The 18,599-nt window shown below is 48.8% G+C and overlaps 2 protein-coding genes across 3 annotated transcripts; one reads left to right on the forward strand and one right to left on the reverse strand.

Annotated features, from left to right (window-relative positions):
- The first annotated feature begins 133 nt into the window (after window positions 1-133).
- On the forward strand, window positions 134-13,679 carry arhgef16 (Rho guanine nucleotide exchange factor (GEF) 16). 2 transcript variants are annotated; one of them, XM_060051253.1, is made up of 16 exons: window positions 134-517; window positions 664-702; window positions 1,337-2,084; window positions 2,605-2,656; window positions 3,626-3,789; window positions 4,286-4,342; window positions 5,747-5,907; window positions 8,715-8,867; window positions 9,176-9,305; window positions 9,685-9,759; window positions 9,990-10,082; window positions 10,378-10,529; window positions 11,579-11,764; window positions 12,183-12,253; window positions 12,526-12,627; window positions 12,877-13,679. In XM_060051253.1, exons 3-16 carry the CDS (start codon window positions 1,392-1,394, stop codon window positions 13,014-13,016), a joined length of 2,229 nt encoding a protein of 742 aa, XP_059907236.1. In that variant the 5' UTR covers window positions 134-517; window positions 664-702; window positions 1,337-1,391; the 3' UTR covers window positions 13,017-13,679. The 2 variants fall into 2 exon arrangements, with proteins under 2 accessions (XP_059907236.1, XP_059907246.1); XM_060051263.1 differs by lacking the exon at window positions 664-702.
- Window positions 13,340-18,321, reverse strand: ybx1 (Y box binding protein 1). Its single transcript, XM_060051270.1, has 8 exons — window positions 18,048-18,321; window positions 16,278-16,341; window positions 16,021-16,054; window positions 15,809-15,898; window positions 15,285-15,635; window positions 14,675-14,760; window positions 13,988-14,297; window positions 13,340-13,695 (listed from the first exon to the last, which is right to left on the reverse strand). Exons 1-7 carry the CDS (start codon window positions 18,154-18,156, stop codon window positions 14,033-14,035), a joined length of 999 nt encoding a protein of 332 aa, XP_059907253.1. The 5' UTR covers window positions 18,157-18,321; the 3' UTR covers window positions 13,340-13,695; window positions 13,988-14,032.
- Between the last annotated feature and the right edge of the window lie 278 nt (window positions 18,322-18,599).

The following is an 18,599-nucleotide window of genomic DNA, read 5'->3' on the forward strand; positions in this document are numbered from 1 at the left end:
TTGTCCTTCCTTACAGTGTAATGCATTACGATATCTCCAGGGAGCGACAAATATCTATTGTCAAAGAACATTGGCTAAAAAAGTCGTTAAAAAAAAGAAAGTTATAAAAGTGATACCATTGATACCCAAAATGACATTAGGGGCAGGTCCCGGGATGTGAACGCTAAAGCGACGGTGAAGATCGAGTAACTGTTACACACTAACGGAAACATTTAGGCTTGCATAACGCCGGCTGAACAAATGGGTAATTTCCATGCTTGTTGTTGCGCGTCGAGATACAGGTGACTCACAGACGGTTACCTGTCGTGACGTCATATGCAGGGATTTTAGGGTCCCTGCTGTAACACAGGAGGAAGTGAGTGAACGCTAACTGCAAAGTGCTCCGACGTGGAAAGCGAAGGATAACGCTGCTGGCTGTCTGCTACAGATCATACAGTGATCCTTATTTATCTGGGCGTTTTCCTGACTTGACGGTGACTTAGACAAGGGACGGCGGATCTTTGGACAAAGTTTACAGGTAAATCCACAGCTGAACCTTCATGTGTCTGAGGCAGGGATAGAACCACGCTCCCCAGGGTGTCATTGCGCTGTTCTCAACCATGGGAATGCAAGGCAGACATGTTTCCCCTTCTAATCTGTAATCTTTCCCATTCCCGGGAATAGACGGCGTCGTCAGAACTGTTTGAAGCCTACTACCAACTTGTGAGTTCACCAATGATATCAAATATTTCTCACGATTTAAGGTTTTGAAAAGGTGTAGCCTATAGCCTACCTTTTTATGAAGTTTAACGAGGGCGTGGGTCACTTTGGAAACCAGCCCCACCTGTCAAAGTCCTAAGGGCCAATGTTCTGCAACAACTGTTAGACTACATTCATTTACAAAAATATACGTTGTTTTGATTTTGGATAACGTCTATTTAAGTGATTAGCAATTAAATCTATCAGATTTTAAATGAACATTTTGAAATTCACCTAAATTGCGCCAGAGTCCGTGGGAGTGAACGTGCCCTGTTAAACCTCTGGTGTAGGAGTGAGTCACTGAGATAGGATATTAAAGAACACGATTCACAGAGCTTCCTCACTGCAGTAAGATAATCAGGAGTGGTGCTCAGGATGAGGGAAGAGGACCCCGCCGTTCCGAGCGACTTGTTTTTACCTGATGGTTCTTAGGTCCCCTCGAATGTGGGGTGGGGTCTCTTTTGACGTGTTGTCCTAAGAGTTTCTGAGACTGTGTCAGTTCCTTGTTTACCTGCCACAAAGTGTGTTTTTCTTTATTTCTGTGGTTACAACAATCAATATTGTGTTCTCCCATGTCCTCTTCCTATGGATGCTACAGCGCTCGGAGCTCGGACCAGACCCAGGGTACCAGTGTAGCGGGGCGGGGTCCCAAAATGACCCACATACAGGCTGACGGCCTCACGGTGAGCGACCAGTCTCCTCTCCGCCTGGACCAGCGCTTCTCCACAGAGCTCCACATCACTGAACCCGGCGAGGGCGGCTCTCTGTCCCCGCCAGGCTGCCCTCCCTCCCCTCACTCCCCTTGCGCCCCCCGCTCCCCTCGCTCCCCTTGCGCCCCCCGCTCCCCCCGCGCCCCCCGGACCCCGGTCTCCCCGCCACCGCGGACCCCGGTCGCCCCGACCCTGGTTCTGCACAACCCCCCCCAGGATGTAGAGGAGGTCTGGGCCCTCCAGAAGGAGAAGGTTCTCCTGAGCACCACCAGCCAGGTGGCCCAGAAGCTGGGCACCCAGCAGCTGATCCCCAGGAGCCTGGCCGCGCCGGGGGGCCGCAGCAAGACCCGCCACCACACCACGGTGGTCTCCTTCCCCATCGCCCCCGAGAGCTCCTTCGGGGGCGCGGGGCGGAGCCGGCACTCCACCCAGGGCCCGGACGTGTCCTGGGAGGACTACGACAGCGACGGCGACGGCTTCGCCCTGCGGAGGAACCGCAGGAACAAGTCGTACCGCGTGGCGATCCTGGACCTGGACGAGGGGCCGGAGCAGCAGCCGCAGCAGGACACCCTGATGACCCCCGTGCGCGAGCAGCGCTGCGCCAGTCCCGGGGCGCGGCCCGAACGGGCACAAAAGGTACCCGCTGTCTTGATTGGGGGAGATCCGGTGGGTTCACTGTGTGTTTATGTTTGATAGAATTGATAGGCCCAAACAAGGTTGATGATGCAGAGAGGCCAATAACCAAGGATAGTCCAGTGGTCAAACATCCTAAACTCTTTAAATTAAGTGTATCTCCAATCCCCTGTTAGTCACTTTAAGTAGTGAAAAAATGGGTTTTGAAAATGTATTTAATAGCGGCATTTCATCCAGGTTAAATTTAGTATGTGTTCCTCTTTATTTCTATTGGATAACCACAACGGTGGATGATGTGTGTGGAAATAGGCCATGAGGGATGGCTGGATTTTTCCATAAGAAACAGGGCTAGAAAACCATAGATACTGGGTGTAAAGCACTGGCACTCTGGTTGAGTGCTAGACACACATGGAGCCCCAGGGTGATAGTGTGAGTGTTAATCATGATTTCTAACAAATAACAGGCCTATGTGTGTTTTGCAATGATTCATTTGTGTCTGTGCCCCCTGCTGTTTCGTTTCTAGCGAACCATCGGCCGAAAGAGGAACCAGAAGCATGGCGGATCCTTCAAAAACGGTATGTGCACACACCACACGTCGAGTCACGCTGTCCGCTGAGTCGGCTCCAGAAGATGACCTTAAAACACAGGCCGTGACATAGACCCGTTATCAGTCTGTGGTTGAGACAGAGGGTTAGGAGGAAGGTTGTGTGTTGTTAGGACGGGCTATTCTGCGGAGAAGCAGGGGTTTTCGGTTAGTTTGATAGCTCGGTCTGGACATGTGGCTGACATGAGGACCCTGCTCCACCACTTGGCTAATAATGATGCCCTGCGGCCCAGGAGGGACTACTTCCTCTGTTCCTCTGTACCCTCTGTCAGCATACTGGGGTTTAAAGTGTGTGTGTGTGTGTGTGTGTGTGTGTGTGTGTGTGTGTGTGTGTGTGTGTGTGTGTGTGTGTGTGTGTGTGTGTGTGTGTGTGTGTGTGTGTGTGTGTGTGTGTGTGTGTGTGTGTGTGTGTGTGTGTGTGTGCGCTGATTATTTTAAACCCGGTGAATACTCCGCAGATGACGGAACAGGTCTGGGTCAACAATCGGCAGATATATTGATTCATTTGTTGACCTACTTTTCCCTGTATGTGACTTGGGTGGACGGCGCTGGTTGAGTTAAACTCTATCTTGATGAAAGAGGTGTGTTGGACCCGAGTGCTAACCTAAACGGAACGGCCAACCGTTAATGTCTCACTGATAACGTTTCAGAGAACCGTCTTCCTCTGCACAGGTTCTCGGTTGACCTTGAGTTTCAATCGGTACCACCTGACTACAGAACTCTAATCTCTCGTCTCTAACCTCCAATCCAGTTCCAATGTTTGTTGTTTCTTTAGGATTGTAATATCTAGTAAGTGGCTTTGGTAAGTGGCCTTACTGCATATTATTATACAGTATACAAGCCCTTCACAGAGCAATGTTGCAGACAGCTTACCCTCATCGACTATACACGTAGATATCCCATTTTAATCATTTAATTGTGATTGTTCTGCGGTCCTCAGCCACGCCCCGTCTCTACCAGGAGATCTGTGAGCGCGGCCTGCAGTCCACCAATCAGGACGAGCTCATCGATGACTTTGTGGTGGTCGAGCCGCAGGTGGAGGACCAGGGCATAGTAGTGAAGAGCTACCGGCCGACGCAGCTCATCTGGAGCCACCTGCCCCAGGTAGGTCGCCTCCTGCCTCCCACCCACCTCCGAGTGCGGCAGGGTGGGGAAAGTGTGGGGGCTGGACGTCCGGTCCAAAGGTTGGATCCCCTGTGCCACTGCAACCAGAGTGTCGATGATACCCCCTACCTGCTCCAGAAGGGTCTCATAAATGCATGTAGGTTGTTATCATTCTAGATTAAGGGGAAGGGGTATCATATGCGTAGTGAAGCTTGGGTGGTGGGCTTAACATTGGGTCTTGGGTTCCATTCCCTGCTGTGCTAAACCGACAGGCAAGCTTCCTTGAGCCAGCTGCTTAACATTCAACTGTATCTGTACTCTGTAAAGGGCTTCATTTAAGGACTGAAGATCATAGGTTGACATGTCTGATTAGATCAGAGAATGCAGTCAATGTTCACACCCCCATAGCTTTGAAAAAAAATGGAAATGTATAATCTAATGCGTGCTAATGTTTTTTACCGTGGGTTTTAATGCTTGTATTATTGTTTTCTGTTAGGTGAAAGAGGGAGGTATTCTTGACAGAATTTCACCTGAGGAGCGGAAGAGACAGGAGGTACGTGTGTGTGCGTGTGTGTGTGCTTGTGTGTTCTCCCAGCGTCTCCTATGTCAACATGAAAGGTCTACCTTTGTGTGTTCTGCAGTTCCGTGAATACAGACACACCCTTAACTCACTCTGCCGCACACACACATACACAAACTTACACAAAGCTGCGTGTCTAATTATTTTCAATCAATAACTGGTTACTCCTTTCACTGCTGACCTTCTCTGGATGAAAGCATGCTCAGCGTTAGCACACCTGGTTAGCAGCAGAGGAAGTGCTTACAGCAATGCAGCAACTGGTTGGTTCTCAAAGAGAGGCTAGTGGGAAAGAATAGAAACTCAAAACAGGGCCGAAACCTCCAGGACCAGACCGAAACGGTTTAAACTATTGCAGAACTATCGTTCTCCTTACTGCCGGCGGCATGTCATTAACTATTTATTTCAGTTTGGGGAGGGGGGGGGGGGGGGGCGGGCGGGTGAGGATCTGTGATTCACCAAAACACATCCGAGCCATCGGCTACGTTTTAGCGCGTGGCGGCAGCACTTTAGATTGGGCAGGATGTATCGTCATATTATGAACATGTGCCTGGTTGAGACATTCTCTGTTTTGCTAGAAAACAACCTGAGTCACATTTTATTGAGTGAAGCAAGCAGCGAGGTCTACCCAATCTATCTAACAGACACATTGAAAAGGTACATGACGATACATGTAACGCACTAAAGTCGGTTCTGCTCGCAGAACATTTTACCTCACCTTCCCCCTACTGGCGTTTACAGTTGGGATTATAAAGCGGTGTAGATTTAGCTCAAAGGTCATGTGAGTGCTTGCAGCACTGCTTCGAGTCACATGATGAACTGCTGTGCATGAGGTAGAAGAAATACTGATGATATAATTATTAATTCTTATTAATAATTATACGTTTATTTTATATAGCGCCTTTCTCACACTCGAGGTCGCTTTACAGATTCATGATAGCACACACAGAGCAAGACAGCCCAACAAGAAGTACAACAACACAAATATAAATAAATAATTGAGTGTCTATGCAGTGGTGGAAGAGGAGAAGTGGTCTTGAAACAGAAAGTTCTTGAGATGAGATTTGAAGAGAGGGAAGGAGGGACAATCACGGAGGGATTGAGGAAGGGAGTTCCAGAATTTGGTGGCCATGGCGCTGAAAGACCTGCCACCCAGGGTAGAAAGTCTGGGGCAAGGGGCAGAGAGGATGATGCTGTAACTTTACCATAATTCTTATATAGTACCTATATTAGTACAAAATAACTTCCATTGAATGAAACAAGCCTGCGATTCCCCCCGGAGGAGGAATGAGCATGAAACGCTGAGAGTGAAAGAAGGCCCTGGTTGTGCCCAGCTGACGGGTTAACCCTTGTTGTCCTCCCTCCTCCGGCGGCGGCCAGGCCATCTTCGAGATCATCACGTCGGAGTACTCGTACCTGCACAGCCTGGGCATCCTGGTGCGCCACTTCAAGAACAGCGAGCCCCTCCGTCAGTCCATGACCGCCACCGAGCACCACCACCTCTTCTCCAACATCGCCGTCATAGAGGGAGTCAGCAAGAAGTAGGCCACCACCACCACCCACCCACCCCACAACAACAACACCACCCACCCACCACCACCCACCCACCACCACCACCCACCCACCCCACAACAACAACACCACCCACCCACCACCACTCAGCCCAATCCCACCAACTCAACACCACCACTCACACCCACCCAAAACCACCCACCCACCCACCCCACAACAACAACAACAACACCACCACCACCCACCCCACAACAACAACAACAACAACAACACCACCACCCACCCACCACCACCACCACCACCCACCCACCCCACAACAACAACAACAACACCACCACCACCACCACCCACCCCACAACAACAACAACAACAACAACACCACCACCCACCCACCACCCACCCACCACCACCCACCCACCACCACCCACCCCACAACAACAACAACACCACCACCACCACCACCACCACCACCCACCCCACAACAACAACACCACCACCACCACCACCACCACCACCCACCCCACAACAACAACAACAACACCACCACCCACCCACCCCACAACAACAACAACAACACCACCACCCACCCACCCCACAACAACAACAACAACACCACCACCCACCACCACCACCACCACCCACCCCACAACAACAACAACAACACCACCACCCACCCACCCCACAACAACAACAACACCACCACCCACCCACCACCACCCACCCCACAACAACAACAACAACACCACCACCCACCCACCACCACCACCACCACCACCACCCACCACCACCACCCACCCCACAACAACAACAACAACACCACCACCCACCCACCACCACCACCCACCCCACAACAACAACAACAACACCACCCACCACCACTCAGCCCAATCCCACCAACTCAACACCACCACCACCCACCCACCACCACCACTCACCCCAATCCCACCAACTCAACACCACCACCACCCACCCACCACCACCACTCACCCCAATCCCACCAACTCAACACCACCACCACCACCCACCACCACCACTCACCCCAATCCCACCAACTCAACACCACCACTCACACCCATCCACCCAAAACCACCACCACCCACTCACCACCACCCACTCGGACCCACCCACTCATTCAACACAAGCACTCACACCCACCCACCCAAAAATGACCACCCACCGACTCAACACCACCCACTCACCAAGAACCACCACCTACCCACACACCAAATAGTTTTACTTGTGTAAACGTTTTTTATATAAAAATTAAACTACTGCATTTTATTGCATTACTTATTTGAATGTGACCACTGCATAAGGCCAAGTCGTTTCCTTTGCATTCTGACTACTTAAGGGATGTGATTGGGAGTCGTGTTCAGTTGCAGGGAGATATGCTCAGTGGATGGGTTCAGGAAGAGCATTCCTTTATGTCAGCCTGTGTGTGTATTAGCCCTGCTGCTTCCTCCCAGCTTGTTGGAACACGCCAGCCAAACCTGTTCTGCTGCCCCCTGTCGTATCTTGCTTTTGACATAGAGCTAAGCTTAGATCTGCACTCTCTCTCGCCCACAAACAGAAGACCGAGCAAGGCAAGTCTTTGTTATTTTTTCTACTCATCGTGTGTGTGTTTGTGAAGGCCGTCGAACATAACTTCAAGTTCCTAGTAAACATCGCAATAACATACACATGGAAGTTATGAGTCAGGATACTTCCTAATTTGTATTATTAAGTAGGGCTGGGAATTTGAATTGATTTCCCATACTTAGGTTTGCTTTGATTCAAACTAACTAGGGTTATTTCAGTTACAATACCTACTGCTTGGATATTTAGGAGATTCGCTGATGACCAAAGCTGTGAACTGAACAAGGAACCCTCAGACTTTGTCAAGACTGCTCATAAAAAGGTTAACCATTAACATCCAGTGGTAATCATTACATTCAATTAGTTTACTTAATGACGCATAAAAAAAATTATGTGTGTGTCTTCAAAAAGAACCCTTTCGGTAGTCCTGCAATAACATTTGCCCAAATCCGCACACATCCACAGAATAATCATTAGATGATGTTCTATTCGATTGAACCATGGTTCTTGAGGACAGCTCGGTGGCTCCAATCATATTGCACCACCTGTGTACACCTTGTAGCACCCGGCCCTACTTACAAAAAATGAACTTGTTGTGATCCCTTTTAGCTGCCTACATGTGAGATGTTGAATTGAGCGAGTGCTTGCACCCAGTGTAACCAACTAACCATGGTCATTGTTTCATCTCAATGAGTCGGCCTTCTGTGGGAGTACAAACCACTCAAATCCCACTTTCTCTTGCATTCGGTCTTTGATCCCTTTCTCCTTTGTGCGTCTCATTCTCTCCCCCCCCCTCCCCCCCCTTATATTCTTGAAAGGCTCCGCAAAGCTGATGTGTTTCGCTACGCTTCTCGATGACACGATTTTATCTGCTGCGTTTTGAGTGTATTAAGTGTTTATAAAGTGCCTTTTACAATGAACCTTCTGCCTCTACCACCACCTCTCCTGGACGCCGGGCATTCATTTAATAATAATAATAATAATAATAATACATTTAATTTAGAGGCGCCTTTCAAGACACCCAAGGTCACCTTACAGAGCATATAGAAATCATAAACAAGACATTGTGAAAAAAAATAAATAAAAATAAATAAACATAATAAAAAATATATATATAAAAATATATATATATAAAAAAAATATATATATATATAATATATAATAATAATAATAATTTAGAAGTCCCTCTCTCACTCTCACCCTCTCTCGCCCTCTCTCTCTCTCGCTCAAATGTTGCTCTCGTTCCATCCCGGCGCCGCAGGTTCTTCGAGGACCTGGAGCGGCGTCACCACGCCCACCCGGTGATCCGGGACATCAGCGACATCGTTCAGCACCACTCCGCCCACAACTTTGAGCCGTACATCGTGTACTGCTCCAACGAGACCTTCCAGCAGAGGACCTTACAGAAGCTGCTGTGAGTCTGTTTCACCTCTACTGTGATGTACCGGGGGCCAAATGAAACCTTTGTGGACCCCTTGACATCGTTAAGTGCATTCTCAAAGCACGGCGGGAATGGTCGTCTCTAATGCACTGTCCATCAGCCCTCCTCTAGTCTCCCTATTTCAATATAAGAGGCAATCACAGGCTATTTACTGTGTGTGTGTGTGTGTGTGTGTGTGTGTGTGTGTGTGTGTGTGTGTGTGTGTGTGTGTGTGTGTGTGTGTGTGTGTGTGTGTGTGTGTGTGTGTGTGTGTGTGTGTGTGTGTGTGTGTGTCCCATCAGCACCAGCAACACGGTGTTCAAGGAAACCCTGAAGCAGATCGAGGGGAGCGCTGACTGTGGGGGTCTTCCCATGATCTCCTTCCTCATCCTGCCCATGCAGAGGGTCACCAGGCTACCGCTGCTGCTGGACGTCAGTACACAATCCCTTCAGTACACCCACGGACCCCTCGTTGACCCCTGGTCCATTACAACTTACTTGGCCGCACATCAGTGTTCATACCCGTCGGTACACACACCGACCCCTTTGAAAACTCCCCTGACTGCATGTCACTAATTCTTGTGATGAATCTTTGCAAGAAACAAAAGAAGCAGTGCAAAGGCCAAAGATGTAATTCACATTGATTTATTATGTATCTTTTACTAGCAATAGGCTATTCTTAGCCTACTGTTATGCTGTGACTTTCCTTAAAACGATCCGTACTGATTTTTGGGTGATCCAGATGGAGGATTTAACTTATATTTATGAATGTATTTTTGATCCCATAATCCAATGGTTTTCTGTCCTACAGACCATCTGCCAGAAGACCCCGGACAAGACGGCAGAGTACTTTGCTGCGGTCTGGTCTCTGCACGCCATCAGCAAGGTACAGAGACATGGCCACTGTACACACAAGATAAACGAAACAATACTTTCAGCTTCCATGCTCACTCAAAGTATCTTATCAAACCATGGCTGCAAACATTCTTAGCATGGGTGTTTCCAGTGGGAATCGAACCCCTCATCCTGGGCGTCCCCACGCCATGCCCTCCCAGCTACACTGAACCACATGTGTGTAGTACTTATGAGGACTGTTGTGATTGTGAACGGCTGTAGTTGGTGAATAGCTGCAACGACGGCGCCAGACTCATGGAGAGGACGGAGCAGATGTACACCATTCAGAAGCAGATGGACTTTGGCAAGATTAAGGTGAGGAGAAGGCCCTGAGACCTCCTAATGACAGGACTTATGACACCTACTTACTGCCGTGGGCAAATTAACGCAATTCATAATGTTCTTAATATTGGGATATTTAGAATCGGTCTGTTATAACACACTTTTGTGAAGCAAGACTAGTAATGTCCATCAAGTCTCTTTTACACGGTATGTCGCAAAACCGAAAGCAACAATTCTCGGCATTCACCAAACCTCTGCGCGGATCCTGTTCTTGCCGGATGAGAGGTAGCGGCTGATGCTAATGCTAACACTACGTGTGTACGTACAGCCGTTCCCGCTGGTGTCGTCGTCGCGCTGGCTGAGGAAGCGCGGGGAGCTGGCCATGTGCACGGAGGAGATGAGCATCTGGAAGGCCTTCAGCCACCGCAGCTACTACCTGTTCCTCTTCAACGACGTGCTCATCGTCACCAAGAAGAAGAGGTCGGCCATCTTCTGTTTACATTACACCCTCCTGACCCCTGCTGGCCTGCTCAACAGCCTGGGCACCTTCTCCCGAAACCTAAATGTTATCCAGCATTTTCTGAAGGCCGCTACGAATACGAGTTAAAAGGTTGTAGGTCGTATATGTAACCTTACTGATTCTAGTAATCCACATCTCTCAATACACTCATGCAATACACAAACCTGTGTGTGTATGCCCATTGCTCAGATTAACTGTTGCTGACGATTGAGTGAGACAATAAAGTCAAGTCGATCGAGAACACAAGTTTGAGGAAATCAATAGAAAGATTTTAGCAGGGCAGAGGTCGGCGTATCGTGTAGATATACAAGCAACCAGATACGTAGATGTTGTGGTTAAATCAACACTGTCTTTTTAAGTGGTCACAGGTTAGGCTCGACAGACACCTGTGGCATTCCATAATTTATCGTCAACCAAACATGCTTACCTGCAGTGTTTTCTAAAGAAAGCTACAGTACGGGTTGTCACTCGATAGCTTCCCACCACTGGCACCCCCGCAGGGCTCGGCAGACCCAGGTGCTTTCACTCTGAGAGAATGGGAGCAGAAACTGTAGAGAGGGAGCGGTCGGACAGAATGCTTGGCATTCTTCCAACTACCCTACAACAGGTCCAGCCTGCCCTCAAGGGGGTTGGGGGGGGGGGGCTTGTGTCGTAGCATTACAGCTACAAGTCCACAAACATGGTCCACCTATGTCCAGAGCTTAGAGCGACCGCCGTTAGGTTCCCCCGTGTTTAAGAGATGAGCCATTAATGCACAGGTCTGCTCCAAATGTCTGCACACTGTGGCTTCCTGTAGCTGCTAATTATCCAAACGATCTGTTAGCGTGAGGAACGAAGGCCTACATAATGACATGTCTTCTTGTTGCTTCTCGGGATGGGATTATTAAGGAAGTGTTCTGGATTGGTTCAACAGGAATGTCTGAAATTCTTGTGCCACCGTTCAGGTTTTTAGCGAGGGGAAATGTTTGAAGGAAGGAGACTAGAGAATTGTTTGTGTGGGTTGTTTCAGCGAGGAGAGCTTTGTGGTCACGGACTACGCCACTATGGATAACGTGGAGGTGGAGATGGGGGAGGACGCTGAGGGCCGGTCCACTCTGGGCAGGAGCGGCTCTGGCCACCAGGTGTCCTTCAGGCTGCGGATGAGCAAGAACAGCGATGGCAAAGCTGAGCAGATCACCCTGGCAACAGAGTCCAGGTACGGAACTGCTGCCTCTCATTATTTGGGGTTTATTTTCAATTAATTCACTATCAAATTAGCAATTGGAAATATGTCTATTTTAAATTTTGCAAAATTTTTTACTGAATTGATTTCCAAGAAGGGTTTGTCTTGCAGCTCTTAAGTTGTATTTGTGGTGCCTTGAATAAGGGGTGTAATTGGCCAAAGGCAATGTGTTTACATTGTTGGTTTTAGAGAGAACCAGGCTACTACTTAATCATGATCGGTATCCTTCTTGTAATCTTGAGTTAACACAATTTGCATGTGGCGCCATCTACTGGCAAATAAAAACACTACAACGATTTTATACTATTTAAATCCAAAGCTTGTTTTACATTTTTACTTTGTTGTATTGGTACTTCTGAGCTAACTGTTTTGTGTGGTCTCCATGGCGAAGGGTGGACCGGGCTCGGTGGGTAAGTGCGCTCCGAGAGCACAAACAAGACGGCGTTGTCACAAGTAAAGAGGGTAAGCCACCAAGGAGCCCAACATGTGTTCTGTATCAAAACTAATACTGGTTACTTTTTAACGAGATACCCAAGCATTTATTCCTCATAGAAACTGTTGCATCACGTACCATATTGTCTTTTTCGAGTTATAAACAAATGCTCCGTCTTTGGGGCTTTATTCCTAACCCCTGAATCCTCCTGCCTCAGTATTTTAGTTCTTGACCTTTAAAAATGAATATTTACAAGCACCACACATATCATCGTTCCTAATGAATTGCAAATGTGTTCCAGGTCTTGCGCAGTACGAGACCACTAAAGCCTACATGCCCAGGGAACCAGATGAGCTGGGTCTGCGCCCGGCCGAGGTGGTCATTCTTCTGGGGAAGGAGCTCGGTGAGAACTTGCACCCCCAGGCGGGCACTTATGCAATGGAACATGTGCAGCCATTCAATACTAATGAATGGAAGTTGACCATATACGGAAGCACCGTGTTAAATGGAAGATGTGACTTTGGAACCAAATGTAGTTAAGAGTAATTGTATGATTTAAAGATTTGTTAATTGTATAAACTGCGACCCTTCTGGTTCTTTACTAGCAGATTAACTCAAATTAAATCCTTATCGTGTCCTCTCCGATTGCCAGACTGGTGCCATGGCGAGCGGATGCGGGACGGTGAGCGAGGCTGGTTCCCTGCCAACTGTGCCAAAGAAATCACCAACCTGACTGCTATGGAACAAAACGTCCAGCGGATGAAGCGTTTACGCAAGGAAACCAATGTTTAGTGTGGCCTTCAGCCCTAGATGTTGTAGATACAGAAATGTCCTGGTGAAAGATGTGTACAGAGTAGTGTTGTTTGAATGTACTGGTCACTAGATAGGAACGGATTGTTTGTAGACTGACTTCTGGCACATGTTTGACAGATAACCTTTAAAAATAATATTTCTATCCGTTTAACACTACTTAGCTTGATTTTTAGAAAGGTTTAAAAGTTGATCCAACATGGCAGCCTATAATATTTTGTACATATGGTATACCAGATACTTGAATTATGAGAAGGATACATCAGGGGGATGTGTGAACTAAATAAAATGCAAAAACAAGAATGTAGTTGTTTGACTTTTATTTGAGCTTGCATTTTGTTAAAATGTTTGATTACATAAAAAGTTATTTAAAAATGTCAAACTGACCAGATATCAAATTACAATATTTTTTCATCTTAAAAACCTTTTGGTGTAAAAACTTAGGACCGATTTAGAAAAACATCTGCTTGTTTCCCCAAAACTTTTTTGTAACTGTCACGTAAAAATAATGGAAAAAGAAAACAGAAGTCTGCATAGATTCTGCAGGCAAATCGGTGGTAAATCTGGTCGAATGCATGGTGCAAGCTTGTGACGGTAGTCAAGTCAAATCTGTTTCTTATTGCTCAGATCTTTGATGTTTCTTTTCTTGCTGACAAAAAAACTGCAAGAGAAAGGGGACAAAATTAGTATCACTGTTAACCAGGGGAGTCTGCAAACAGCTGCAGTCCATAAAAAATGACAGCTTAGATTACCCCGAAAAAAACAGATGTACATTCAGAGCACCACCCTTGAACCATCCACCCGAGAGCAAATGTTTGACTTATGAAGCATAATTCACGGTTGACACAAGAAATATTCCATGGGTTCCACTCCCTTTATCGTCCTTTCAAAAGGCTCTTTGTCTTGGCATGTACACAACTCAACACACATCAACGCCCAGGCGGCCCACTCACCCGGACGATGGTAAAAAGATGGAGGGTGCCGGTGGGCGGGTGTTCCTACTCAGCCCCGCCCTGCTGGGGCTCGGGAGCGGACGTCTTCTCGGGGGCTGGCTCTCCCGCGGCCTTGGCCTCTTTGCCTTCACCCTCGCCCTCTCCTGGCTTGCCTCCGGCCTGGGGGCGTCTGCGGCGGTAGTTGAAGTTGCGGCGGTAGCGTCGCTGGCGCGGCTCCCCGCCCTGGCCGCCCTCACCTCCCTGGTTCTCCTTGTCCTCCTCGCCGTCCCGCACCGGTCTGGGACGTGGTGGACCTCTGGGGGAGGGATGACTGTTGGAACGGCGGGGGGGGTTATTAATAACGGAGCATCAGTCCCACTCCATCGGCATGCTAAATTATTCAGGCAAACGCAACGGGACTACAGACAAGGCCGTGTAGTGGAAGGGGGCCACTTTGAAACAACTCTTCCATGATATACAACAGTTATCTACCATTACTAAAACAATATTATTTAGAGGAAACTAGTGTGAAAGTCTGTTTCTGCCAGTCTCCCATCCAAAAAAAAATGTTAATGTTCTGCTCTACTAGGTTTGAATTTGAGCTGAAATATTGGGTTCATTTACACTTTTAGGAAAACACATTGGCCCATCATGTTTGTACTGTGCTGGCCACGGTGGATATTCCCAAAAGCACCCCTTGGTCAGTACCTTGGTCGGAAGCCTCTGTAGTAGTTCTGCCTCATTGGTTTGTTGCCCTGGTCTGGTCCTCCCTGGTTCTCGTCACCTTCTCCTCCCTGAAAGCAAACAAGAGCTCCACGTCAGGCGACTGCGTTCCGTGTGTTCCATCCACGCCCAGGAAGGCACCTTCCCTAATCAGGTCACGATTAGGGAGCGTCTTCAAAAACACATTTATTTTATAGGGCCAACAATACGTGTCAAATTATTTAAGATAATATAATATAGAATATTATATAACTACAAACTTTATGTGTATACCATTGGATGGTTTCACCACAAAGGAGGGCCCGGGACACCACATGCATCGTCCGATACAGTACAAGGGCCCGCCAGGGCCCCGATACACCAAGCACCGCGTGAACCGCGAGAGAGGGTCGAGTATGACGTCATCGGACGTGCGGAGTCACCGGGCTTTCTCGTCCTTTTTATTATTTTTGTGGGTGTGGCTCCCGTGCTCCGCCCCCTCCCCCAGGGTTTGCCTGCTTCGGGACTCCGCCCTGCAACGGCATACCTCGGTCGTCGCACCCTCTCTCGTGGTGCGCTGGGGTACGAGGGCCGGGCGGCCGAAGCGTCTACTTACAAAGTATGGCGGGTAGCGCCGTCTGCCGGGGTACGTGGGCCGGCGCTGCTGCTGCTGGGGCTGCACCTCTCCCTCGGGGGCGCTGTCCGCACCGTCCCGGTTGCCCTTGTTCCGGCTGCCGCCGCCTCCCCTTCCTCCTCCTTCGCCTCCCCTTCCTCCTCCTTCGCCGCCGCCGCCGCTACCGCTGCCAGGCTCCCCCTCGCCGTCGCTCTGGTAGTTGTCTGGGTACTCGCCGTCGCGTGGCGGGCCCCTCCTGCGGGGGTAGCGCCTGTACCGGTTGCGGTCGGCGGCGTACTTGCTGCCCTGGACGGGGACGCCTCCGGGCCCGGTGACGTTGGACGCCTCTGCTCCCTGGAGAAAGGGAGGGGGGGGGGGGTTAGTCTCGGGTCCCCATCCCCCCTCGGAGTCATTTAAACACTGGCAGCCGAGATTAGATGTACCTCTAATCCCATTATCCCCCAATAATATAGATCTCTGTATGGGGTGGGCTGCTGGTGCATGGATTAAACCGTTAAGAAACCCACCTTCTCCCCTTCAACCACATCAAACTCTACAGTTTCTCCATCTCCAACACTGCGTAGGTATTTCCTTGGGTTGTTCTTTTTTATGGCCGTCTGAAACAAAGCTTTGCATCAGAATACGCGGTACACAAATAGGAAATGCTACTGAAAGGAAAGATCAAACTTGTCGGCACGATTTGTAGAGAATAATGCTTTTGCAGCCAAGTCTAGCTTACCTGGTGTACAAAAACGTCCTCCTTCGTATCATCCCTAGAGCATTTTTTTTGGGGGGGGGGGGGGTGCACGGGAACAATGGTTACAACATTGTAAATAGTGGCAGATGCTACTATACCCGCATGCGTACAGAATAATTTAGACGTGCACGTAACAAAGCTGCAGACAAATCTCCTGCACTGCTTTGTAAGCAAATCAGAGACATAATAGGATTGAACACACACATCCACGAATGGGCAGTAGGGGAGAGTTGACTTGCCTGTTGATAAAACCGTATCCATTCCTGACGTTGAACCATTTGACTGTGCCCAAGACTTTTGTTGCTGTAGAGACAAAATATAAGATTGTCAGTCTTGTGTGACCTAGCCAGCATATACATCCTAAATAAATGATTATAACACGGTACAGAAATCGCATGCATCCCTAATGAAACAGCTGCTCATGTCCAGAGATAATGCTGAAGTTAAATTTAACCACCCAACTGTCAGTCTTTTAATAGATGTCGAGGAGTGTTCCATACCAGCTGCTCAGGGCGTGAGACTTGATCCAAATGTATTAATGGCATGCGGTTATCGGACAGGTTCGTTCCTTGGGCCCTATGTCCCAGTTTAATCTATGAGATATGTATGAACAATCAGAAGCAATACCGATTTAAATTTTTTCAACACGTCTCATGCGGTATGCCACAAGTGAATCATTGAATTAAATTCGTTGCTCAATGCCTACTGCACCAGTTCAGCATTGGTTTCAAGTGTGGCTGTTCCACGTGGTGGTGGCGTGCGCCTCGACGCAGGCGATCTAGGAGCCTAGCCAGGCTGCTAGCGGAGCTGCTAACAGGGTCTCCACCATGTGGTTGGAACGCAGCCAATATGTAGAAACTGCTGTATTGCGTCGCCCATCAACATTATCCCCATGTCTGTTCAGCGGCGAACACATAGGACAATGGCAGTGGCATGGCCGACAGGAGAGATTTTACGATTATTTAACCAACAAAAGAAAATCCGCAAAATACCAAGGCGGACATTTTGGGTGCAGTTATGCATCCACCCCGGCGAGCTAACGTGGCTAGTCTCGTTAGCTATAAACCAAGCACTGCTGCAAATCGACCAAATGAAGATGCGATTATTTGGCAAAGAAATTTCTGGACCCATTACTAGTTTGTGAAACAACCACCCCCAGTAAACACAGACACGATTTCGATCACACAAGTCAGGTGTCTACGGAACTGTCGATGAAACCTGGAAATCTCCCTGCTAGGCACACGCCGAACAAAGGGACCACGAAGCCTAGCAGCTAACATTAGCTACCGATATAAGTAGCACATAGACGTGCTAAAAAAAACTAGTCTCAAATACCTCTAGGTGATAGCAAACAAACCAGAATAAACAAATACCACAGATGTCACCAAGCGTCTGACGGGGTCGTCCGCATGGACTCAAACAGAGCCCGGGGGCGCAGGCGACATAGCCCGAAATGGAGGCTGCTGAAAGGAGGCCATCGGACCGGCATCTTTGAAACAGCGGATGAATGGCCTTTTTTCATATATATTTATAGTTCCCGATTAACGTTGATTGTAAACACTGGTCAGGGTGTCGTTCCACTGTTTCGCTTGATTCCACCTATCCCAGAACCCGTGTCGGCGTGCGACGGTTTGGAGAACAAGACAGAACGTCCAACTGTCATGTTGAGTCCGTCGTTGATCAGCCGGTACCCCGACTAGTAAGGCCTTCCCTCGATTAAAGAAGGCTTTTTTTGTAAGTCGATGCTTTGTTTCCGGTGAACGTGATGATTAATGTGTAATAACGATGATGACGATCCGGGGTAACTCCATCCAGATAGTGACCCATCCAAACGCATACTCCAGAATCTCTCGGCTGGGTTAACCAACGATCGTGTTAACTAATGATCTCGTTCGCTGTTAACTCGTGGCTAACCAGAATAACCGGGAATCAGAGTGGAAGAGTAGATCCGGCGGGTTTTCCCGAGGCCACAAGCAGTTAGCTACTTATCCGTTTTGCAGCTATCTTACCGATGACCTTCTTGTCCACCGCGGACGCCTCGGCCGCCGGGCTGGAGGGTCTCTCCTCCTCGGCAGCGGGCTGCGGTGGTTGCTGTTGTGTTTCGGCCTCGCTGCTCATGGTTACTGGTTGGTAATGGCTTGTGCCGGCGGTGACTCTCTAGTGTGTTTCCCGGTGCTAGATGGTAACCTGGGCCGGCGGTGGTGGGGGCTACTGCCTTCGGGCTCTCTGCTTTCCTCTCTCCGCTCCCGTTGCCGATCGAACTGGGCAGAATGAGAAACAGTGCGAGGGACTATTCCCGGTCGCGAGCCCGCCCAGCCGTTGGTGGAATTGGCTGCTTGGTACAACGCTCTTCCAACGGGTCCTTCGATTGGTTAACCGAGTTCTCAGTTGTCCCGAGGTAATCCCCATTGGCTACAAATAAATCACTCTGACGTAGTAACCGCCCACAAAGAAGAAACACCAGCGAGAAAAAGACATGAAACATTTTCTGTGATAAATAGAAGCTTTGCATAGTCTATTTCGATGATACATGGTTGCCATTGTGTTGGTTAGGCACTCGT

The sequence above is a fragment of the Gadus macrocephalus genome, chromosome 1 (genome assembly GCF_031168955.1).
Source record: "Gadus macrocephalus chromosome 1, ASM3116895v1".
NCBI lineage: Eukaryota > Metazoa > Chordata > Actinopteri > Gadiformes > Gadidae > Gadus > Gadus macrocephalus.